We start from the raw sequence: 26,382 nt of genomic DNA, 5'->3' as shown, positions 1-26,382 counted from the left end.
ACATACCATCCAGGAGTCTCACTCGCGACCAGAATCTCTTGTCAGTTCCTCTCACAATTGAATCTGCTATCACTATCGCTCTCTTATTCTACCTGCTTCTCTTCTGAGCCACAGAGCTAGGTTCAGTGCCAGAAACCACTGTGGTTTACCCCTGGTTGGTCGCTCCCCCCAACAGTACCGAAAACAGTATACTTATTATTGAGGGGAACAGCCACAGGGGCTCCCAGCACTGTCTGCCCATTCCCTTTCCCTCACCTGACGGTCACCCAGCTATCTTAGTCCTGTAGCTTAGTATGATTACCTCTTTATAACTCCCCTCTATCACCACCTCAGCCTCCTGAATGATCTGAGGTTCATCCAGCTCCAGTTCCCTAACGCGGTCTGTCGGAGATGGAGTTGGGTGCACTTCTCACAGGAGAAGTCAACAAGGACACCAGTCACATCCTGTAAAAGGAGCATGAAACTGCCCGAGCCTCTATCCCCTCAGCTCTACATTACCAAGATAGATTGAATAAATGAGAACAAAAAAAAACCTGACCTTACCAACTCTTGACACACTGTCTTTTTTTTTCGTTAGAGGAGGAGGATGGATGGGCGACACTACACATGCAGTGACTTGGGTTTAATCACAGCCCGAATAAATCAGTTCACGTGCCCAGCCATCCCAATGTCTGCATCCCCTCCTGTTGAGCCCTACATGCCACCTATTCACGAGGTAAGTCTTTAAGAGGGGAATTGACCTTCCCAGCAGCCCCCAGTCCTCACTGCGGTAAACAGAGCTTGGGAACAACCTCCCTCTGATTGGTACCCCCTCTGCTGGGGAGTGCTCAATTTGTAGTGGACTGCGTTTCCGCCACTTCCTCACAAATCAAACCAAAATAGCCTTGGATTCCAGTGCGAATTGTGAGCCAGCATGTGAAGTCCCCAAACTATTTATCAGGCATTTTGGCACATCTTCTCCCCACCCTCCACTCCACCGACTCAGGGCCAATGAAAATTCATCACAAGTTACTCAGAACAAGATCCTTAAAGCAGGAGAGGTGTGAGGAAGGGTGCTATAAATTAGTTGAATAGTTTACCTTAACATTGGCTAAGGCTTCACGGTCAGAAATTATTCTCCATGGCGATATTCCTATTGCAAAGACTTTGATTTTAGAGCACGTGTTGGCCATGGCATGATCACGGACTGCCTCCCCGATGTGTTTGGTGATTCCAGCTCGCAAACCACTTGTAATAATCCAAGCTCCTGTGTAGAAGTTTGGACAAAGCGTGATTTTTTTTTATTTAAACAAAAAAAAACACTTTCATATTGAACATTATATCTGATGTGTTACTTTTCTTGTCACAAATCTTCTGATCTAGGTTGTAATCCCTACTTCCTGATAAGACGATACTTTCTTAACTTCGTAAGACCCTTTTGAGCCCAAATTCTCCAAGACTAAACAGCAAAGCAAACCACACAGACAACATAAAAGTAAACCACGAGGAGATGCCCCTTTTTAACAGCATTGCTGCCATATTCCAGTGCAGTTTCATGCTCCTTTTACAGGATGTGAGAGGTAAGGGTCACCACTGCTTATCTCTCCTGTGAGAAATGCACCCAACTCCATCTCCTACAGTCCGCATTAGGGAACTGGAGTTGGATGAACCTCAGATCATTCAGGAGGCTGAAGTGGTGATAGAAGGGAGTTATAAGGAGGTAATCATACTGATCTACAGGACAAAGATAGCTGGGTGACCGTCAGGTGAGGAAAAGGGAAAATCTCTGACAAGCTACAGAGAAAAGATGAGTGTGTAAGGTTAGAGGGTGAGGGTTTATGGTGCCGAGCTTGAGTGGTTCAGGTGACTGTCAGTTGGGAATATTATATGTGCTGCAGAACTGACAATTGACCAGCTAATGGTTGGTAGAGCATGTTGCCACTGGTCTTTGTTTTGACTCTTAAAAGAAAACTTTAATCAGGTTGGACAGTCCGCAATGGGATGCTGTAACACAAATCCAGATCAAACGGTCAATGAAACCTTATAGAACAGAAGCAGGGACTTATCAAAGTTAAACAGTGGTTCGAGAACAAACCATTAATAAATTTTAACCACAGGAAGTGCTTGACTGAACAAGCACTATGGGTACAAGTCACACAAAATAAGTTAGTGTCCCAACTGGATAAATCAGGAGATAGTGACAGCATATAGAATATTACAGCACAGTACAGGCCCTTCAGCTCTCTATGTTGCACCGACCTGCGGAACCAATCTGAAACCCATCTAACCTACACCATTCCATTCTTGTCCATATACCTATCTAATGATCATTTAAATGCCCATAAACTTTGCCTGCAACAGTAGTAGTCTTGTGTGTTCCATACCCCTACTACTCTCTGAGTAAAGAAGCTACCTTTGTCCTCTGTCCTACAACTATCACTCCTCAATTTAAAGTTATGTCCTCACGTGCTAGCCATCGCCATCTGAGGAAAAAGACTCTCACTGTCCACCCTTTCTAACCCACTGATGATCTTATTAAGTCACCTCTCAACCTGCTCTCTAATGAAAGCAGCCGCAGTTCCCTCAGCCTTTCCTCATAAGACCTTCCTTCCATACCAGGCAACATCCTAGGAAATCACCTCTGAACTCTTTCCAAAGCTTCCACATCCTTCCTATAATATGGTCACCAGAGCTGTACGCAATACTCCAAATGTGGCCACACCAGAATTTTGTACAGCTAGAGCATTATCTCATAGTCCTGAAACTCAATCCCTCTACCAATAAAAGCTAACACATCGTTTGCCTTCTTGACAACCCTATCAACCTGGGTGACCATTTTCAAGGACCTATGTACCTGGACACCGAGTACCAAGAATCTTACCATTAACCCAGTACTCTGCATTCCTGTTACTCCTTCCAAAGTGAATCACCTCACACTTTTCAGCATTAAACTCCATTTTCCACCTCACAGTCCAGCCTGCAGCTTATCTATGTCTCTCTGTAACCTACAACATCCTTCGTCACTATACACAACTCCACCGACCCTAGTGTCATCCGCAAATTTACTAACCCATCCTTCTTTGCCCTCATCCAGGTACTTTATAAAAATGACAAACAACAGTGGACTCAAAACAGATCCTTGCGGCACCCCACTAGTAACAGAACTCCAGGATGAACATTTCCCATCAACCACCATGCTCTGTCTTCTTTCAGCTAGCCAATCTCTGATCCAAACCTCTAAATCATCCTGAAACCCATGCCTCCGTATTTTGTGCAATAGCCTACCATAGGGAACCTTATCAAATGCCTTATTGAACTCCATATACACCACATCAACCGCTTTACCCTTAGGGTATGCCTTGATCCTATCCACCAACGACTTCTCATGTCCCCTCCTGGCTTTTAACTCTCTCTAAGGTCTTTCTTAGCCAACTTGTAACTCCCAAACGCCCTAACTGAGCCATCACATCGCAACCTAACATAAGCCTTCTTCTTCCTCTTGACAAGAGACTCAACTTATTTAGTAAATCACAGCTCCCGTGTTCAACAACCTCCATGCCTGACCGGTCCATACTTATCATGGACCCGCAGTAGCTGTCCTTAAATAAACTCCACATTCCAATTGTGCCCATCCCCTGCAGTTTCTTTCCCCATCCTATGTATCCTAAATCTTGCGTAATCACATCATTTCCTCCCCGCCCCCCCTCCAGCTATAACTCTTGCCCTGTGGTGCATACCTATCCCTTTCCATCACTAAATTAAACATATCTGAATTGTGGCCACTAACTCCAAAGTGTTCACCTACCTCCAAATTTAACACCTGGTTGGGTTCATTACGCAGTACCAAATCTAAAATGGCCTTGTTTCTTGTTGGCCTGTCTACATACTGTGTCAGGAAATCCTCCTGCACACATTAGACAAAAACTGACCCATCTAAAGTACTTGAACTATAGTATTCCCAGTTAATATTTGGAAAGTTAGAATCCCCCACAACAACTACGCTGTCACTCTCACTCCTATCGAGGATCATCTTTGCTATCCGATCTTCCACATCTCTGGAACTATTCAGAGGCTGATGGAAAACTCCCAACGGGGTAACTTCTCCTTTCCTGTTTCTAATCTCAGCCCATACCATCTCAGTAGACAAGTTATAAGATGTCCAATCTGCAACCATAATATTGTCCTTGACTAACAGTGCCACACCACCACCCCTTTTACCATTTTCTCTGTTCTTACTGAAACATTTAAATCCTGGAACCTGCAACAACCATTCCTGTCCCTGTTCTATCCATGTGTCTGAAATGGCCACAACATTGAGATCCTAGGTACCAACTATAAGTTCACTCACCTTATTCTGGATGCTCCTGGCATTAAAGTCGACACACTTCAAACCAACGTCTTGCTTGCCGGTGCTCTCTTGCAATCTTGAAGTATTAGTTCTGACTTCACTACTCTCAACAGCCCGTATACTTAAAATATAATTTTGGTTCCGATCCCCCATCTGTCCCCATCAGGATCTGAAATTAAACTCCTTTTTTCCCTACCCATACCAATATGATACCATTAGACTGGATGGACTGTCATTAAGTTTCCAACATTTTTCCTTTCAAAACAATTACCTCATAAAATTAGGGGAGGGTGGCAGATGAGTGAGAGACGAGGATCCCAGGTGTGTGAGAAGCTAGGGAGCCAGTAAAGAGGTGAGGGGGAAGGGTGGCAGGTGGGTGAAGACCTGTTGGTGACAGCCACATGGGCGACAGAGGGTAGGGTAGGGTAGCTTGTTTGACAGTTGGTTTTGATATGGGACAATAACGTGCACAATTGTGGAAATGAATTGTGCGGCCACCTCAGAGTTAGAGTAGGTATTAGTTCCTTGAACCTTCCGTGCATAACTATTAAAAGGTATTTAAGTGCCACAGTTCTGACTTCTCAAATTCTAATTTAGAGTTGGCAACATTTTTAGGTAATACCAAATGTCAGGTGGGTGCCCTCTGAAATTCAAATGTCCTGGGCAATTATTGCAGAGTCTGTATCAGGATATGCTTGGGATCCCACATCTGTCAGAATATCTTCAGCCTTTGACTATCAAGAGATTGGAAAATCAGAGTCTTAATCTTTTGGCTCGCAGCTTGAAGTTATGAAAAAAAATTGATGCTCTTTTCCACTTTTGACTATTTGGTTCCCAGCAAGTGATGATAAAAGCATAAAATCTCACATTCAAAGCCAAAGAAAAGGCTGTTTGGTGCATTGTGCCTGTCTCCAGTTATTTCTAATGCTATCGAATTTAGTCCTTCCTTCATAAGCTTGCAATTGAAGCTTCATCAAGTACAGCCTCAAAGGATTTTTTGAAGTTATGATCCTGTCTGATTCCATCATACTTCACATATTATCAACCACCTTTGAGTTAAAAAAAAATCCTTACACCTTCCCTCTGGATTTTCTCTCCAATGATTTTAAATCTGTGATCTCTGGTCGTTGGCCCTTTTTGCCAGAGGAAGTCTTTCTTTGCACTTTAACAAAGCTCTCATAAATTTGAATACTTTCCCCCTATTCCTTCACTGGTCTAAAGCAAACAGACAGCTTCTTCAAACTGGCTCAACTACCTCATCCTGGTGAACTCCTTTGAATTCTCTCCTGGCTCAAGACTTCCTTCCTCAAGAGAGTGATGCCCATCAATGTAAAGACATTGTAGCTGAGAATGGATCATGTTTTTGCATGGCTCCATTGGTTTTGAACTCAATGTTCCTACGTTCAAGTCCATGTATTCTTTACAGTTTCTTAACAGCCTTCTCATTTTGCCTGCTCACCTTCAAAGATTTGTGAATATGCACTTTATGACCTCTCTATCCCTTTTTAATGTTAGCATATTTGGCTCCCACTTTACATTAGCTACAAATCCTCTCTCTCATTCTTCTGTTGCCTTGTAAAACAAAAGATATACAATTTGCTGCTTTACCCACCACCCTGCCTCTCATTTCCTTCATTTTTTAAAAAAAATTGATGACTGACATTTGTCACAAGCCTTCATTTTATGGTTAATTTTTAACCTGCAGTGCCTTTGTAATCTAAGGTAGCCTGAGATTGGATGTATCTTTTTTCTCTTTTTGAAAAACGGTTAGTTTGTGGCCAAATTAGGCTAATTATCATCAGATTAGCCATTCAAGGAGGCTAATGGTGGCAGGGAAGATGGAGGATGTCCTACCTGCCCAGAGGTCATTTAAGGTCCTGATGTAACTAACAGTGGTCTCTTTCACCATTTATGACATTTTGCCAGTTTGCAAGAGGGTTTTTTCACCAGTGAAAGGGAGGGAGCCGAGCTGATGGAACCACCACCTCAGTCATTTCAAGGAACCTTGATCGGATTCTGTGGCTATCAGGTAATTCATTGCCTGGCGTTGGGGTTCCCACACCTTGAAAGGGATGCGATTTTGCCATCAAGGGCTGCCAGACAATAGGGAGGGCCAGCAGCTCTTCAGTCCCAACAGTGCCACCAGAAGCTGTGGCCATTGCTGGCACTGCATCCAGGCTAGTGAGGCAGCATTGGCCCTGGCAACCCCAACCCACTCACCTTGCTAGTCAGGCAGTTATTGATGAGTGGGGGGTGGGGTTCTCATGGGCACCCTCTGCCATCTGGGAGCCCCTCTGCAGGCTCTTTCCCTTTCACTGAGAAGGCAAGGAGGCCACCAGATTTCACTCGATGGCTCCCCCACCTGGTAAAAAAAGGTGGCAGAGACCACTGTCAGTTACTCAAGGACCTTAAATGACCTCTGGGTAGGTGGGGCATCCTCCATCTTCCCTGCCACTATTAGCCCTCTTCACGTGGTGTAACTCAATGGGCTCTGACACCTCTGCTTCTCCATGCTCCCTGCCTCCAATTCACTTAAAATCCCCAATGAACACCACCTACAACTTTGGTCTCAAAAACACCTGCTCCTTTATTATTTTCTTAGCCACTTTTTATTTCGCCAGTAGTTCTTAAATCATTGAAACAGTCTGTCTTCCAGTCAGTGTTTTCACCTTTGACCCACTCCATAAATACTTTAAATCTATTTACATTATGATCACTATTTACTAGATATCCTTCTATATGACATACTCCATTTGTCCTACTTTATTTCCCAGAACCAGATCTGCCTTGTTGCCTTTGATATATTAAATAAGGAAGTTCTTGGCACATTTTTTTAGGAATGTGGGAGTATATTTACCTGTGCTTTGAGCTGCTTTCACAAGGCCTTTCCGAATGGTATCCCGAAGCCATGGTTTCATCAGGACATTTTCCTCTCCTCCAACAATTGAGACAACTAGGTTTGGGGCCGGCAAATTCCAGTCTCCAGTCAGCAACTCAAAGATAGCAGCTGGGTGAGTGTTACAGGACACTTGTACGAACTACAACAGCAGACGTAAGCAAAGCAAATTGAAAACAAATCAGCAAAATCAACTTGCATGGATATTGCTTCGCTAACACTGTGCTCATCTGGGACGTTGAGACATTGACCCACCTAAGATATTAAAAAAACTGCAGATCCTGGAATCCAAAGTAGACAGAAAGGAGGCTGGAAAGACACAGCAAGTCGGGCAGCATCAGGAGGTGGAGAAGTCGACATTTCGGCTGTAATCTTTCTTCAGGACTGGAAGTGGGTGTACGGGGAACTTTGGATAAAAGGGGGAGATGGGGGCAGGGTAGTGAAGTAGGGAGAGGTGATTACAGGCAGAGGGTATGACCTGGTTGGTCAATGGGAGGTCTGAATCCAGTTGGTGGCAGGGAGGGGGAGGGGCTGGGAAGGAATTAGGAGATGGGGAGGGAGTTTATTTGAAATAGGAGAACTCAATGTTGAGTTCTCTTGGCTGTAGGCTACCCAGGTAGAAGATGAGGTGTTATTCTTCCAATAGGCACTGCAGTTTGTTTTGGCAATGGAGGAGGCCAAGGATGGTCATGTCAGAAAGGGAGTGGTTGGGTGTATTGAAATGGGCAGTGACTGGGAGGTCCGGTCAGCCCCTGCCGGCCCAGCTGAGATGCCCTGAGCTTACGTTGGGTCTCCCCGATGTAGAGAGGACCACATTGGGAGCACCTGATGCAGTAAACTCAGTTGGAAGAGAGGGAGATGAACCCCTGTCTCACCTGGATGGAGTGTTTGGGGCCCTAGATGGAGATGAGGTGGGTGGTGTACCAGCAGGTTTTGCATCTTTTCTGGTTGCAGGGGAAGGTACCTATGGATTTGATGTGGGGTTGGCACGAACCAAGGACTGTCAGAGGAAACAGTCTTTGTGGAAGACAGAGAGGGGTGGGGAGGGGAAGATGTTCTTGATGGTGGGGTCTATTTGGAATTGGCAGAAGTGTTTGAGGATGATGGGTTGGATATGGAGACTGGTGGGGTAGTTGTTGAGGACAAGGGGGACCCTGTCTCTATTACTTTGGAAGGCGAGGGTTTAGAGTGGTGGAATGGGGAATAGAGGTGATGCGGTGGATGACTGTCTGGATGATGGAGGGTGGAAAGGAGCGCTGTTCAAAATAGGTGGATATCTGGGATGCTCGCGAGTGGAATGTCTCCTCGTCCGAGCAGATGCGGCAGAGGTGGAGGAATTGGGAGGATGGATGGAGTTCTTACAGCAGACTGGGTGTGAGGAGGTGTAATCCAGGTAGCTATGGGGGTCTGTATGTTGTAGTAGAATTCCGTCTGGAGAATATCGTTGGAGATGGAAATGGTGAGATCAAGCAAAGGGGAGGTAGGTGTCCGAGATGGACCAAGTGAATTTAAGGGCAGGGTGGAAGTTGTGAACTAAGTCAATGAACTGCTCCATTTCAGCCCGGGTGCAGGATGTTGCACCGATGCAGTCATCAATGTAACAGCAGAAGACTTGGGGCACAGTGCCTGTGCAGGTACTAAAGAGCGACTGTTCGATATAACCAACAAAGAGGCAGGTGTACTTGAGGCCCATCTGGGTAGCTGGGACCCATCCAGATACCTGTGGCCATCCCCTTTGCTTGGAGGAAATGGGAGGAGTTAAAAGAAAGTTATTGAGGGTGAGGACCAGTTCAGCAAGGCAGAGGAGAGTATTGGTGGACGGGGACTGGATTGTCTATTGGAGAGGAAGCAGCAGAGGGCCTGAAGGCCATCCTTGTGGGGTATGGACGTGTATAAGGACTGCACATCCATAGTGAAGTTAAAGTGGTGAGGGCAGAGGAACTGGAAGTTGTTGAATATATGGAAGGCATGGTTGGTGTCATGGACATAGGTGGGAAGTGCCTGAACTAAGGGGGAGAGAATGGACTCAAGGAGGACGAGATGAGTTCAGTGGGACAGGAGCGTGTGGGGATGATGAGTTGGCCAGAGTAGTTGGGCTTGTGGATCGTGGGGAGCAGGTAGAACCTGGCAGTACGGGGCTATGAGTTGTGAGGCAGTGGAGGGGAGATCACTAGAGGCAATGAGGGCACTAATGGTGTTCTTAGATATGGGCCTGATGTGTTATGGGCAAGGGGAAGGTAGGATGTGGTGTCGGAGAGCTGGCGTTCAGCCTCTGCAATATAGAGGTCCATCCACCAGACCACTGCCCCACTTTTGTCAGCAGGTTTCCACCTCAACCAATATTGGAAAATGTGACCAAAGATTAGGCTTTCGGGATTGACTTTGAAGAGGAGGGATTTATGGAGAAATTTCCAAAGCTTATGAGAAGGCACAACCATCAAAGTGTGAAACAATGAAGCTGGGGATGTACAAGAGATCCGAATTGGAATAATAGAGATATCAGTTCTTAATTTGAAAGATAATGAGAGATCAGAGGTCACTAAATCATGTTGGTATGATAACATTTTCATATATTAATAAAATTAATCAGCATCTATAATATGAGGCCAGTTATGACTAACAGTGTCATTCTCCTGAGACAGTTAAGCTCTGACTTCATCATCAATCAGAATATGGCCACAGTGCTTTCTACACCTCTCCTTGTATTACCTCATTTTAATGCCTCAGATCCTATGCAACAGTGAAGCAAGAATTTATGCACAACATTCTTCATTGCAAATTTTTCTCGAAATAAAGCAGAAGATTTGTATGCAAAGCATAGTACTGCAGGTGCTAGAAATGTAAAATACAACACAAAGTGCAGGAAATAGGAATGTAGGAAATACTCAAAGTCTGACCCCACCTGAAGAGAGAAACAGAGTTAACATTTCAGGTTGATCACCCCCAATCAAAATATTTGTACCTTGCCATGTTTCTTGCCAAATCCGAAAAACTCAACCTCTCCAACATTGTAAATGGGTTCTTTAACATTGCGACCGTTGTATTTTTGCTCCCTCGTCAGTTCCTCTCCTGTCACCTCTGTTTGTTCCTCTCTCGATTGTACACACCGGCAAGTTCTCTTTCCACTAAAAGACAGAACATAATATAGATTGCTGAATTTTTCAGAACACTGCCAAATCTATCCTTTAGTTTACTCAGAACATGGAACTGTACAGCACAGGAACAGGCCCTTGGGCCCATGAGGTTGTGCCAAACGTGACACCAAATTAAACTAGTCCCTTCAACTTTCCCTGATCCATATCCCTCCATTTCTTGCAAATTCTTATGTGCTTATCTACAAGTCCTTTAAATATCCCTGTTGTATCTGCCTCCACCATCACCCCTGGCAGCGCATTTTAGACTCCTACAACACACTAAGAAAATAAACTTGCCCCTCACGTCTCTTTTGAACCCCCCCCCCCCCCCCCCCCACCGCCACCCCCACACACACCCACGTTTCGACTTAAATGTGTGCCCTCTAGCATCAGACGTTTCAACTTTGGGGTAAAAGATTCTTACCATCAACCCTGTCTGTACATTTCATAATTTTATAGACTTTTGTCTCAGTCTCCACCACTCCAGAGAAGACAACCCATTCTTGTCCTAGTCTCTCCTTATAGTTCATACCCTCTAATCCAGGCAGCATCTTGGTGAACCTCTTCTGCACTTTCTCCAAAGCCTCCATATCCTTCCTGTAACATGACGACCAGAATTGAAAGCAATACTCTATGTGTGACCTAACCAAAGTCTTGTAAAGCTACAACGGGACATCCTGACTTATGTACTCAATTTCCCAAGCAACAAAGGCAAGCATGCCATACATCTTCTTTATCACCTTATCTACTTGAATGGCAACTTTCAGGGAGCTACAGACTTGAACCCCAAGATCTCTGCATCAATGCTGTTCAGAGTCCTCCAATTAACCATATACTTTTCCTTAACATTTGATCTCCCAAAGTCCTCACTTAGGATATCAAATTCCATCTATCATTTCTCCGCTCATATCTGCAACGGATCTATATCCTGCTGTATCCTTTGACAACCTTCTACACTATCCACAACTCCACCAATTTTTGTATCATATGCAACCTTACTAATTTTCCCCAGCTACATTTTCATCAAAGTCATTTATAAATATCACTAACAGCAGAGGTCCCAGTATGGATCCCTATGGAACACCACTACTCAAGGACCTCCAGCCTGAAAAACATCTTTGCACCACTACCCACTGTCTTGTGTGAGCAAGCCAATTCTGAATCCACGCGGCCAAGTCACCATACTCCAATTTAAAGCGGAGAATATAATCCATCCCATCCCTGATTTGAGAAACAGATTTTGACAAGGGCTTGTATATTTTTAAGCCTGGAACCATGAATGCTTTTGGCTTTGATTATCTGATACACAGAGACCTATCAGCACCATGTTTATGAATGTCCAAAACAAAAGCCTTTCCAGTTGGTTCAGCCAAGAAGTGACTACCATGTAGGACAATGTCTTAAGAGGTTTATCTGGAGCCACATGGAAAGAATCAGTGTCCAATAAACTGTCTGCCTCTATAGATGTGGAATCGTTCATGGACTCTACCTTGCAATTCAGCAGATTTACTCAGTTCAGCTTTCTGAGGAATTGCTTTGTGCTGGAGTTAAAACTTTAGCTATGAATCTATGGGCAGGGTTGTAGCTATTTCAGATGAAAGCGGGAGCACTTTGTCCAGATTGTGTTGGTCAAGAAGCCCTGTCAGATCTTCCATCAGATTGGCTGATTGGCAGCTCGTGGGCTTTCTCTCAGAATTCCAAGCCTGGAGCAGGAAGCTCCACCTACACTGAGCTGGACCAGGAAGCCGACTCCCGTACCCCAGATGGAAAGGTATGTTTGGGGACAGATTTCAGGATTTGGGAACCTTGAGTAGAGTGAGGTGGTGGGCTGGAAGCTAGGACTTGGATGTATCTCTCAGAGACAACACCCCTGTCCTAGTCCAGTCTCTCAGCCTTCGCACAAATTAATTCACTTTGTCCTCCCACATACTGACAACTTGCCTACATTGGCTGAACTCACTGGTAACGCAATGTGCTACCTGTCCCACTTAGACCCTGATATTTACAGCCCAGTTGGGATAAGGCACTTAAGTTGTTGCTAATTGACCAGTGAACGGACTTAACTGGTGGTGGAGTAGAAGGGTCGACATTGGGCCTTCTAGCCCAGAATGTAAATTTCCGAGTTGGCAGGAAGGGGGCAGGTACCATCAAATGCCAACTCACATGATTTCACTGGCTTTCCTGCCTCTTCTCAGAAACAGAAAGTTAGATCTGACAGTCTATCAGTGCTCAAAAGCCAAATAGAATCATGAACATTACAAAAAAGATTCCCCTGGACCTGTGCTGGCACTCTGTCCTATTTCATCTCAGCTTTTTCTCAAAATACTTTGAGAATTCCATAGCTAGCATGCTCCAAAATTGGTATTAATGCTATATTGTCCTCCCCTTGAGTGGAATGGTCTGTTGTTGTGGTAAAGTACACTTAAGGACTGCATACCAGTCTCTAAGAAATTCATTTACTCCAAACTGTTGCACAGCATCATCCACAGACCTTTTGCAATTCTTTCATAGGATGTGTGTCACTGGCTGGGTCAGCAGTTTTTATCCATTTCTAATTGCCTTTAAGAAGATGATAGTGAGTTGCCTTCTTGAACTGATACAGTCCATTTGCTGTAGGTAGCCCCACAATGCTGCAAGGGAGGGAATTCCAGGACTTTGACCCAACAACTGACTTGCTTGCAAGACAGAATAGTGAATGACTTGGCAGGAAATATATCTGCTCTCCTTGTCCTTCTGTTTGGTAGGAATTGAGAATTTGGAACATGCTATCAGAGTGAGTTTTGAGAAGATTTATCGCACAGGTTGAGGTTCTGGATGAAAGTTTGCTCACTGAGCTGGAAGGTTCGTTTTCAGACTAGGTAACATCATCAGTGAGTCTCCAGTGAAGCGCTGGTGTTGTGGCCAGCTTTCTATTTGTGTTTCGGTTTCCTTGGGTTGACGATGTAATTTCCTGTTCTTTTTCTCAGAGGGTGGTAAATAGGATCCAACTCGATGTGCTGATAGAGTTCCAGTTGGAATGCCATGCTTCTAGCAATTCTCATACGTGTCTCTGTTTGACTTGTCCTAGGATGGATGTGTTCTCCCAAAGTGGTGTCCTTCCTCATCTGTATGTAATGATACTAAAGAGAGTGGTTCATGTATTTTTGGAGAAAGTGAGAATTCCTGAAGAAGGACTTCTGCCCAAAATGCCAATTCTCCTGCTCCTCAGATGCTGCCTGACTAGCTGTGCTTTTCCAGCACCACACTCTTGACTCGTGTTTTTTTGAGTCATGACTGGGACCCCTTTGGTCCAACTCATCCATGCCGACCAGATATCCTTTCTGGAATTTTGCATTCAATTCTGGCCTCGCTGCTACAGGAAAGATATTGTCAGACTTGAGAGGGTGCAGAAAAGATTTACAAGGACCTTGCCAGGATTGAAGAGTTTAAGCAAAGGGAGAGGTTGAAAAGGGTGGGGCTTTTTTCTCTGGAGCATTGGAGGCTGAGAGGTGAACTTAAAGAGGTTTATAAAATAAAGAGAAGCATATATAGGGTGAATAGCCAAGGTCTTTTTCCCACGGTTGGGAAGTCTAAAACTAGAGGGCATAGATTTAAGGAGAGAGGGAAAGATGTAAAAGGGGCAACTTTGCATGTAAAAAATGAGCTGCCAAAACAAGTACTGGCGGGGAGGGTACCATTACAACATCTGGATGGGTACATGAATAGGAAGGGTTTAGAGGGATATGAACTAAGTGCTGGTAAGTACATTAAATACACCAACCTATCATCAGTCAAATATCAGTAACAATACCCCAATGCAAAATAACAATATAGAAAATGAAACTATAAATAAGATGCAAAGTCATCACCATAGGATTTGCACAGTGGTGCACAGGTCTGCAAATCAGGCAGGTGCAGCCTTGCCAGAGGAAATAAATTTGCATTCTAGTCTGACCTCCATCATTTACTTTCCATCATGTCGTGACAGTAAACATCATCATCTTTTAGTTCTGTTGGATTAAGTGATTTTAAAATGTAAATCCATTTGGTATAAAGAACTCAAGACCTTAATGTTGGATCATATTACCAAAGCATAGGTGTAAACCAAACTTAGAACACATTGACTGTAATTAGAATATTTAGGTTGCCCTGTTAAAGAAATTAGAAGTTTGAGTTGTTACAGAAGGGAATTGGATAAAAGGAATGTGGTGGTGACAATTTATACTAGAACAAAAGATTTGAGAAAAGCATTCAAAATACCAATGTTTCTGTTAAACTAAATAGGGAGAAACGGCCAAGATGATTAAGTAAAATAGGACACTTAGAATAATATAAAGGTATCAGGCAGAGTCAATATAGTTTTGTGAAAATCATATCTAACCCATTTATTGCATTTCTTTGTGGTAGTGAGGAACCAGTGGATGTGCGATTATTAAAATTTCCGGAAGGCATTTGCTAAGGTACATCAAAGGCTACAGTGGAAAATAAAAAAAATCATGATGTAGGGATTAACAATACTAGCATGGATAGGAGACTGGCTAGCTAACAGGAAAGATAGTTTCGCAGCAGAGAGCGGCGGGAGCTGGGCGGAAGTGAAGTCGGAGCGCAAAGCCGGTTGGGAAGGTAAGTGATTTGTTATTTGAGTGGAGAAGGAACCCGAGACACTACACGTGTAGTGTCTCCCACCCTCCCCTCCTCCTCTAACCTTAAAAAAAAAGCTGCTTAGTGTTCTTGTTTTGGAGACGAAGTGTAGAGTTATGGCAGCGCAGGCAGTGGAATGTTCCTCCTGCAGGATGTTTGAGGTAGGAGTAACCACCGATGCTCCTGCCGACTTCACCTGCAGGAAGTGCAGCCAGCTCCAGCTCCTCACAGACTGTGTTAGGGAACTGAAGCTGGAGTTGGATGAACTGAGAATTATTCGAGAGGCTGAGAGGGTGATAGATAGAAGCTACAGGGACATAGTTACGCCAGAGAACAGAGGTAGCTGGGTAACAGTTAGAGGTGGGAAGGGGAGGAAGCAGGCTGTGCAGGGATCCCCTGCGGTCGTTCCCCTCAACAACAAGTATACCGTTTTGGATACTGTTGGGGGGGGGGAACGGCCTAGCAGGGGTAAGCTGCAGTGACCGGGTCTCTGGCACGAGGTCTGGCTCTGAGGCCCAGAAGGGAAAGGGGGAGAGGAGGAGAGCACGAGTTATAGGAGACTCTATAGTTGGAGAGACAGACAGGCGGTTCCGGGGACATGGGCGAGACTCTCAGATGGTTTGTTGCCTCCTGGGTGCCAGGGTCCGAGATGTCTCGGACCTTGCCTTCAGAATCCTTAAAGGGGAGGGTGTGCAGCCAGAAGTCATGGTGCACATTGGCACCAATGACATAGGTAGGAAGAGGGGTGGGGAGGTCATTCAGGAGCTCAGGGAGTTAGGCTGGAAGCTAAAAGCTAGGACAGACAGTCATCATCTCTGGGTTGTTGCTGGTGCCACGTGACAGTGAGGCAAGGAATAGGGAGAGAGTGCAGTTGAACACGTGGCTGCAAGGATGGTGTAGGAGGGAAGGCTTCAGGTATTTGGACAATTGAACTGCATTCTGGGGAAGGTGGGACCTGTACAGGCAGGATGGGTTGCATCTGAACCAGAAGGGCACCAATATCCTGGGGGGTAGGTTTGCTAGTACTCTTCGGGGGGGTGGGGTTTAAACTAATTTGGCAGGGGGATGGGATCCGGACTTGTAGTTCACCAAGTAGGTTAGCTGTTTTTCAGGATGTCCAAGAATGTAGGGAGGCTGTGGAGAAGGCAGCACTGACAGGGAATACTTGCAGACACAGAGATGGGTTCAAGTGTGTATACTTCAATGCAAGGAGCATCAGAAATAAGGTGGGTGAACTTAAGGTGTGGATTGGTACTTGGGACTACGATGTTGTGGCCATCACGGAAACGTGGATAGAAGAGGGACAGGAATGGTTGTTGGAGGTTCCTGGTTACAGATGTTTCAGTAAGATTAGGGAGGGTGGTAAAAAAAGGAGGGGATGTGGCATTGCTAATTAGAAATGGTATAATAGCTGCAAAAATGCAGTTTGAGGGGGATCTGCCTTTGGAGGTAGTATGGGCTGAAGTCAGAAATAGGAAAGGAGCAGTCACCTTGTTGGGTGTTTACTATAGGCCCCCCAATAGCAGCAGAGATGTGGAGAAACAGATTGGGAAACAGATTTTAGAAAGGTGTAGAAGCCACAGGGTAGTAGTCATGGGCGACTTCAACTTCCCAAATATTGATTGGAAGCTCTTTAGATCAAGTAGATCGAACGGGACGGTGTTTGTGCAGTGTGTCCAGGAAGCTTTTCTAACTCAGTGTGTAGATTGTCTGACTACAGGGGAGGCCATACTGAATTTGGTACTCGATAATGAACCGGGACAAGTGATGGGCTTGTTAGTGATGGTGACCACAATTCTGTGACTTTCACCTTGGTTATGGAGAGAGATAGGAGCGTGCAACAGGGTAGGTTTTACAACTGGGGGAAGGATAAGTACGATGCTGCAAGATAGGATCTGAGGAGCATAAGTTGGGAGCACAGGCTGTCAGGAAACTATGTCATTGAAATATGGAACTTTTTCAAGGAACAGATACGACGTGTCCTTGATATGTATGTACCTGTCAGGCAGGAAAGAGATGGTCGTGTGAGGGAACCTTGGTTGATGAGGGAGGTTGAATGTCTAGTAAAGAGGAAGGAGGAGGCTTACATAAGGTTGAGGAAACAAGGTTCAGTCAGAGCGTTGGAGGGATACAGGATAGCCAGGAGGGAGCTGAAGAAAGGGATTAGGAGAGCTAAGAGAGGGCATGAAAAATCTTTGGTAGGTAGGATCAAGGATAACTCCAAGGCCTCTTACGCGTATGTGAGAAAGATGAGAATGACAAGAACGAGGGTAGGTCCGATCAAGGACCGTAGTGGGAGACTGTGTATTGAGTCGGAAGAGATAGGAGAGGTCTTGAAGGAGTACTTTTCTTCAATATTTACAAATGAGAGGCACCGTATTGTTGAAGAGGAGAATATGAAACGGACTGGTAAGCTAGAGGAGATATTTGTTAGGAAGGAAGATGTGTTGGGCATTTTGAAAAACCTGAGGATAGACAAGTCCCCCGGGCCTGACAGGATGTATCGTGGAATTATGTGGGAAGCAAGAGAGGAAATTGCAGAGCCGTTGGCAATGATCTTTTCGTCTTCACCGTCAATGGGGGTGGTACCAGGGGACTGAAGAGTGGCGAATGTTGTGCCCCTGTTCAAAAAAGGGAATAAGGATAACCCTGGGAATTACAGGCCAGTTAGTCTTACTTTGGTGGTAGGAAAAGTAAAGGAAAGGGTACTGAGGGATAGGATTTATGAATATCTGGAAAGACACTACTTGATTAGGGACAGCCAGCACGGATTTGTGAGGGGTAGGTCTTGTCTTACAACTCTTATTGAAATCTTTGAGGAGGTGACCAAGCATGTGGATGAGGGTAGGGCAGTGGATGTAGTGCAAGTCATTGAGAAAGCTAAAAGAAGTAATTGTTTATTATAAGAGGAATTGAATGCAAAAGTAGGGAGGCTGTGCTTAATTCATACAAACCACTTGTGAGACTAAATTTAGAGTACTGTAAGCAGTATTTATCTCCTTATTTAAGAAACAATGTGCATGTTTTGAAAGCAGCTTGGAGAAGGTTTATATCTTGTTATCATATAAAGGAAGGGTTAAACAGGCAAAGCTATTTCTTGCTTGAGTTTAGAAAAGTAGTTGGTTGAAAGATGTAAAATCCTGAGATGTGTAGAGATGATGGATGTGGAAAGGATCTTTCCACTTCTGGGAGAACCTGAAACTAGGGGTAACAGTTTAAAAATGAGGGGTCACCCAATGAAGGAATAAATAAGGACAATTTTTTTCTGCGTCATAAGTCTTTAGAACTGCCTTCATCAAAAGGCATGAATGCAGGGCCTTTGAATGTTTTTAAGCCCAAGGTAAATATTTTCTTGATAAGCAAGAGAGCAGAGGTTAATGAGATTGAGGAGCATGCAGAGTAATCAGAACAACTCTGATCTCTTTAAAATGACAGCATAGACTTGAAGGGACTGAGTTATCTGCTCAAGCTCCTAATTCATACATTTTGGTTTTTAATCTCAGAGAGTGGGCAGCAAAATAGAATGGAGGCTATGACTGTATTCAATGACAGTACAGTTAAGAAGTTGCATAGTCTACTCATGCTCATAATTCTTATGTTCTTAGGTAGAAGCTAGAAACAGCACTTCATGAGCAAGAGTATGTCTAAAGGGGAAGGGGGAGGTGGAGGAGAAAAACTGCAGATAAAATGTGCCCACATGAACTGATGGAAAATGGATGCCAATTTTAAAAAATGGACTGGCAAAAGACAATGATTTTAGTTAAATTGGGAGGTTGATGAGATTCTATGGTTCCACAGTGATGCATTACTAGATCAGTAAACCAGAAAAATAGGAGCTAGATTTTCATGGAGTTAGAAAGACATTGTGGAGATGCAGCCCAGACCCACTTCTAAGATTCCTGACCCATTCCTGGGGTTCCAATTTTCACCAGCACCATTTAAAGGTGAAGGCTGGTTCAGATCACAAGCTCGTCACCTTTACTCCTTCAATGTTTGGTTCCATTGCAGGGATTGGCATATTCAAGCTTCCAGTTGGAGTTGACCAATTTTCAAATGACTTCTGGTTTACTGTGTCAGAGGTCTCATGAACTACAATGAGGCTAAGAATGCTTTGGAAGGCAATTTCAAAACATCTTGCTCATTTGTCCCATTCTAGACAATGCCTTTCTATCCACCACACATGGCTAGTTGTACACTCAATACCCATTTCACCATTATGCACGGTGTGTAGAACCAATCAACCCTGTAGTTATAAGAGACAAAAAGCTTGAGAAAAAACAGTCTTCTATTCAAGGAAATTATATTCATAACAGAGCAGTAAAAGTACTAAATCACACAGAATATTCATAATGTTAATAGCTGAAAATGCTTGAAACCACTATCTTGTGTAATGAAACTCCATGAAGTTGATATAATGAATGAGAGAGCCAGGGCTCTCATTAAGTAATGTTTCTTCTGGAGCACAGCTATATTGATACACTCCTGGATGTTTAAGCCCTCAGCTTAAAATTTTCTTGGTTTTGTTGTGCTACTAAAAATATATTTACAGAGGCTGAGGCAAGGAAAACATTAACTTTATTTTTTAAAAATCGTACTGGCCTTCATGAGAGGGCAATATCATATGATACAGCATCACTTCCTATGTCATATATTGTCTCGTTGAGAGATCACACTAAGAATCAACTCCTCACACAACATACCTAAAACTCATTATATATTCTACGGCTATGATTCAAACAGTTAAATTATCATAAAAATCTAACTCATTCAATAAAGGTTGTCCATAAATAGTGTGTCCTTTACAGTGATTAAGGAAGCCATTCACATCAAGGTCACAACACACGCTATGTGTATTAGTGACACAACATCCAATGACACAGCAAAAAATTTGTATTAATTTTATATTAATTTCACTGTGAAGTGTCAAAATGCACAGAACTCCACCCATCACCCAAGAAATACTGCATCCATTTAAGTTACACATTATTTACTTTTCACATTGGTTGTAATCAGTGTGAATAATGCACCTCAAACATACACCACCCTATCTGTGCTAAGATACACACTGACTCAAAGATAGATTAATTATCCTACATGAAGAATGCCATCAGCAATAGAGTACTGGCCCAACATTTGGGAATTTTTAAATGTTCCCGGTCTTCTTTGCAGATTTAATGTTAAAACTGGCTTCTGCCTATAGATTAGGTCTAACATCTGTTGGCCCTCATTTCCTGTATTTTCCAGCTTTTGGGAAGAACAGATTTTGACACTTATTCAGCAGTTGCCTTAAATAATTGATTGATCTGTTTCACTCTGTATGTTTTAATTATGACAAGTAGATCTGGAATTCTCCATTGCTCAATACGTGACCAATGAACCATGAGGGAATTCCAGAAAATTACGGGTTTTCCCCAAGTTGTTATTATTGATACTTTGGATGTTCTTAAGACTCCTTGTTCTGAAAGTTTGTAAAGGATTGGCTGGTTCTTACAAAGTACTGCTAAGCATAGTTCTGCCTGTAACCGCTACAGACATACATAGTTCACACTTATTGACTCCTACTAGAGCTTTTGGTTAAAAACATTAGAGTGCCAAACCTAACTGTTTAGTCAGTGAATTGAAAGATTAATGTTCAAATACCTGCTTGAGTTTCAACCGAAGAGTAATGGGTTTTAAAAGAAAAAAAATTGTAAATTTCAGAGAAAGGATATATATTGACAGGAGAAACATAAGACCATAAGACATAGGAGTGGAAGTAAGGCCATTCGGCCCATCGAGTCCACTCCACATTTAATCATGCTGATGGGCATTTCAACTCCACTTACCAGCATTCTCCCCGTAGTCCTTAATTCCTTAATTCCTTGTGACATCAAGAATTTATCAATCTCGGCCTTGAAGCCATTTAGCGTCCCGGCCTCCACTGCACTCCACGGCAATGAATTCCACAGGCCCACCACGCTCTGGCTGAAGAAATGTCTCCGCATTTCTGTTCTGAATTTACCCCCTCTAATTCTAAGGCTGTGCCCACATATTTTAAAAGTGTTTCAAACTTGGACAAAGGCACATCTTAAATGTGTGACTATTAACTGCTTCAATTTCAAACTATTTCCCGATGCTGTGAAAATCATATTTGACCACAAGATCTGGTTGTTTGGTAAACTTTGATGACTTTGGCCTCTTAAATCATGAGAATCTCATCTGAAGTAATGTTGGAAGTTCAAAGGAACTTGGGAGTCCTTCTCCAGAATTCTCTTAAGATAAACGTACAGGTTGAGTTGGTAGTAGGAAGGCAAATACAATGTTGCCATTCATTTCGAGAGGACTAGAATATAAAAACAAGGATGTACTTCTGAGACTTTATAAGGTTCTGCTCAGACCACATTTAGAGTTTTTTGAACAATTTTGGGCCCCATGGTCCCAAATCTCAGGAAGCATGTATTGGCCACGGAGCGGATCCAGAAGAGGTTCACGAGAATGATCCCAGGAATGAAAGGCTTAACATACAAGGAATGTTTGAGAACTCTGGGACTAGATGGAGTTTAGAAGGATAAGGGGGAAATCTGAATGAAACTTACAGAATTGTGAACAGCCTGGACAAAGCGGACATTGAAGAGGTGTTTCCATTGGCCAGAGAGACTAAGACCTGAGGGCACAGCTTGAGAGTAAAGAGCAGACCTTTTAAAAAGGAGATAGGGAGAAACTTCTTTAGCCAGAGAGTGGGGAATCTATGGAATTTACTGCCACAGAAGGCCGTGGTGGCCAGGTCATTCAGTATATTTAAAACAGAGATAGATTAGTTCTTGATGGCCAAAGGGATCAAAGGTTGCAGGGAAAACGTGGGAAGGTGGGGTAGAAAAACCCATCAACCATGATTGAATGCCCAGTGAAAATCACATTTGATGGCAAAATCTGGTAGCTTTGTACATTTTGATGACTTTGGCCACTTTAATCATCACTTGAGGTAATGTTGGAATGCAAAGGGATTTGGGAGTTCTTTTCCAGGATTCCCTTAAGGCAAACTTGCGGGTTGAGTCTAAATTCTGCTTCTATGGTCTTACTAACTGGCAAAGAGAATAAAAGGATGTGCTACATCACAATGCAAACAGAACATGATTGTTTGGTGTGATTTTAATGTTTTGTGCAATAATAGCTCACACCACAGGTAGAGTTTATGAGTTCCCATGACCCTATGCAAAGTTATTGCATTCATTCAAAATAGTTCAGGCACCTTACATTATGCCATCCTTCTTCAAACCTGCACTCGAAGCACCATTTCTCAACAGCTACATTTTGTTAAGAAACAATAGTGGCAGCTAGGCAACAGGCATAGGAGTGGAATATTTTTTGCATAATTTCCATACCTTTTTACACAGGCCGACCACAATACTGAAATAAAATGCGGTCCTGTCCTTACCTTATGTTTATTTGTGATCCTCGGCTTTCTCCACAGGTAACACACTCTTCTTTAATAAAATGGGTGGTCTGTTGAGAGAAAGAAAAATTATGCATAGCAACAGCCTCGTCCCAGCAAACAGTCACACTGAATGGTTTACTAACAAGAACAGAAAATTATTCTTGCTAACTGTTAGAAAAGAAACTAATACCAAGCAATTCTACTAGTCACCTAACCTGGTTGTGCTAGCTTCCAGCTTTGATGAATTGACACAAAACAACATGGAGATTTGCTAGATCCAGTATTATGTTGATTGCTACATCTTTAATGTTTCAATATTTTTTCTCCTGTTTTCTAGACACTGAAAAGTACTCAACATAGCAAATATTTATTTTTTTCACACATGCAAATCAATGTGTCCAAGTCTTTAGTAATGGTCTATTGATGCCTTTGTCCAATTGCCCGTCTATCCATTAGCATGTCTAGCCTCTGCATACGGAGTTACACAGCCTCACGCACATAAGCTTCCCATAATTCAGTTTGTTCAGAGCTTCTCTTCAACTTGTGAGCAGAATGTAAGTCAATTTTTTGGGCTTTTACTGCAGCTTTAACTATCTGTCCTTGCTAAGATCTGCACGGTGGTTTCTGCTTCTTTGAATGGTGTTAGTATCCATTTTTGCCATATCTGATGCACATGAATGTGATGAATTTTACCTTATGTACTTAAAAACTACAGTATGATGAGAATTTAGTGCTTGCCTGTGGCCCCAATTTTATTTGTCATTTTTAGTCTACTTTACATTTAGATATAATCAAAATTCTTTGGAAACATGAGCACAGTTTCAATTATTTCAAGACTGGGTGCATTTCCAGATATCAGATCTTGTTTGCAGTCATGGTTTGCATACTTTGAAGTGTTGTTGGATTCTCAGAGGTCTAATCCTTTTATTGGGAGCATTCCCAGAAACATCCCAATCACATACAAGTACCAGAATCTGACCTGGGGTTTGTTTCTCAAAGTACATCTAAGACACATACCTGGCAGCCTTGTGGATTTATAAACTGTCCGTGCAGGTGTCTTACATTATAAGTAAAATGCATAAACACTAATGGCAGATGTGTAGATGATGTATGCTTAGCTGGCCGGAAAGGTAAGGACCCTAAAATACACGAGTTATTTCAGGTATGTTAGCTTCACAATAACACCACAAGCATTTACAGCTATTCCTGCTTCCAGTTTAGTTAACAGGGGCTTACACAATGAAGTCTTCTGAGGTTGATATTCCATAGTAGCCCATTGGTCTCCAATATGCAGGAAGCTAGTGGAACCTCCATTTAAATCTAAGCCTTTCCACTTCCATTGCAATAAAACTTGACATTTATATCTACCCACCTTCTTCAATTTGCATTTAATCCTTCCATTTCCACAGCCAGAGGACTACATAAGCCATTTATCCATGACCTAGCCTCCCCCACCCCCTCCCCATGTCAATTTATTCCATTTTTGTCTGGACAAGAGCTCTGCATGCAACATCGCCTTGGATGGCTGGCAAGTGACAGTGGTCACAGCATGAAATAAAATCGACAGGAATACACATTCCAACTCCTCCAGGCCAAGTTTGCCTAGCCTTTCAGTACACCTGCAATGATAGTGCGGGCCCAATAATGTAAGTAATTGTATGAGGGCATGTCCTGTTGGAGGAAAAGCAGGACAAATCCAATACCTGCCCATGAGTGTGACTGCTCTCGGCATCAAGGTGTGATTCAAAGTGTGAGCCCTCACAAAAACTGAGTTCAATGGGAATTCGAGGGGATTCTCTCCACTGGTTCAAATTGTATTTGACACAGAGAAAGTGGGTAGAGTGGTTGGAGGTGAAATGTTTCAGTCCAGGACATTGCTGCAAGAAATCTGCAATTCCAGCCAAGGCCCTATCAACTTCAGCTGTTTCGTTAATGATCTTCGTTCCATCCAATGGTCAGAAGTGTGGATGTTCATTAACTGCACAGTGTTCATGAGGTTACCAACTCTCCACTTTCTTTTGGTTTCTTTAATTGTTGAAATAATTGGTGTCCATAGGCAGCAAGAGTGGGTAACATCTAGGTTTCTGCTGATTGCCTAGCATTTGTAGCCTATGACATCTCCAACAGAACAGAACAATAACCATCTTCCCTTGACATTTAATTGCACTACCATTTCTGATCCATCATTACACCATCACCATCCCAGGAGTTACCACTGAACTGGACCTGCCATACAAACACAATGGCTAAAGAGGTTAACAACAGTTACTCAGGAGTGAGTAACTCACCCCAAAGCCAAGGGACCATCCGTAATGGAAGGTTCTCTACTTGCCAGGGATGAGTGCAGCTCCAAAAACACTTGCCATCATCTAGGACAAAGCAGCCCCACTGGACTGGCACCTCTCCACTCCCTGCACCACCATATCAAGCAGCAACAGTACGTCATATCTTCACAGTCCAAGATAGCCATTTGTTCCTTCAAAATCATCTTCCAAATCTAGTACATGTATCACATAGGTGCAGCGGATCCATGGGAACACCATCTGCAGGTTTCCCTCAACGCACACATTATCCTTCTCAGGAACCAATTCACCTATCCATCGCCAATGGGTCAAAATCCTAGAGCTCCCTTTCTATGGGCATTGTTAAAGTAATTATGCCACACGGACTGCTGCTGTTCAAGAAGGTGGGTTCTCAAGGACAATTAGGGGTGGATCGTCAATGCCAGTGATACCATATCTCATGAACAAATTTTTGTTTTAAAAAGTCAGGACAAAGTACCATATGCGAAGTCTCATAATTTGACCTCCATTAGACGCTCAGGTGACTACTGTTAAAATTGGGTCCTCGATTAATATAAGCTGTAGCCACTTGAGTTAGCATCTTGAGAACCATAGAAAATGTGATTTTCATTCCATTCTTTGGTGATAGACTTGAATCCAGAATACAATGCACTATTATATATGTTTTCTAATTGTAATTTTTTGAAAATTATAGTAACTAACATAAATTACAACTTAAGCTGTATTTGAAATAAGTCTGATTAGAAATTAGACCCTCAATTACACCAGACAGTACAATGTTCATCAAAATCTGGCCTAATTAAACATATTTTGTCTCACACATAGCAATCCAAATTTTTTAAAAGAATATAGGGTGAATTTAAATCTTTGGAGTGGACTGGAGTAGAATAGAGAGGCTGCATTAACCTGTTTGAATAATTTCTGCTTCAAAAGCAGAGCTTTGCTATTAGCTTGGAGGTACAAGCATTTGACCAGCTGCCTGAATACCTTCTAATGAAACTCAGGGCCAAATGTTCACAGAGTTGGGCTGAGTCCTTGAAGAATGGTAAGCGGAACCCAAACCTGAGATTCCCAGCTGATTTGCTCACACTGGCAACTTTTTCATATGGGATAAAGGCAGAGAAGATCCCAGACCTGTAATCACAGTTTTCCCGGTGCCGCTGCTGATATTGCCTCCTCTCCTCAAAAGGTCAATGGAATGGGCCGACTTATCAAAGACACATGGTTCAAGCCCCTCAGAGAAGTTGTGAACCGTAGTCTGGGGTTGGACCTCTTCAAAAATATAAGATCTTACTCATGCCAACACCATGCACCCTATGCCCCCTCACCCAGTACGCACTATGGAACTGACGAATGAGTTGATAACAAGAGCATATTTGAAATGAACTTTTAAAAAACTAAGTTTAAGAAAATACTTTTAAACATATGTTCTTAAAACCCAGTAAAGGTGCCAACTATACAGTGCCATCACTAACAGAATGTAGCTCACTCCTCACCTCTTAACCTTGACCAAAAAAGTGTATAGACATTGAAAAAAAACAATTCAAAGAGAAAATAACTATTTGTAGCCTCATATGAGTGTCAATCTTAGCAAATACCTCCGCGTGTGTGAACAGAACCCTGTGGAGTTTACCATTAGTTGGTATTAGAGCTCAGCCAAGCATCCAGAATGAACTATTTAAAGAGAA

The 26,382-nt window shown here is 43.1% G+C and overlaps 1 protein-coding gene across 1 annotated transcript in view; it reads right to left on the bottom strand.

Moving 5' to 3' along the window:
- Nucleotides 1-26,382, bottom strand: part of trpm5 (transient receptor potential cation channel, subfamily M, member 5) — a 123,421-nt gene that overhangs the window by 72,642 nt on the left and 24,397 nt on the right. Inside the window, exons 2-5 of the mRNA XM_060838763.1 lie at nucleotides 22,392-22,459; nucleotides 10,186-10,348; nucleotides 7,185-7,365; nucleotides 1,080-1,246 (exon numbers count right to left, since the gene is read on the bottom strand). Coding sequence (XP_060694746.1) covers nucleotides 1,080-1,246; nucleotides 7,185-7,365; nucleotides 10,186-10,348; nucleotides 22,392-22,459 — 579 coding nt within the window. The remainder of the gene's footprint in view (nucleotides 1-1,079; nucleotides 1,247-7,184; nucleotides 7,366-10,185; nucleotides 10,349-22,391; nucleotides 22,460-26,382) is intronic.

The sequence above is a fragment of the Hemiscyllium ocellatum genome, chromosome 18, assembly GCF_020745735.1.
Source record: "Hemiscyllium ocellatum isolate sHemOce1 chromosome 18, sHemOce1.pat.X.cur, whole genome shotgun sequence".
NCBI lineage: Eukaryota > Metazoa > Chordata > Chondrichthyes > Orectolobiformes > Hemiscylliidae > Hemiscyllium > Hemiscyllium ocellatum.
The sequence above is the reverse complement of the archived record's forward strand: the minus strand, read 5'-3'. Positions and strand labels throughout refer to the sequence as shown.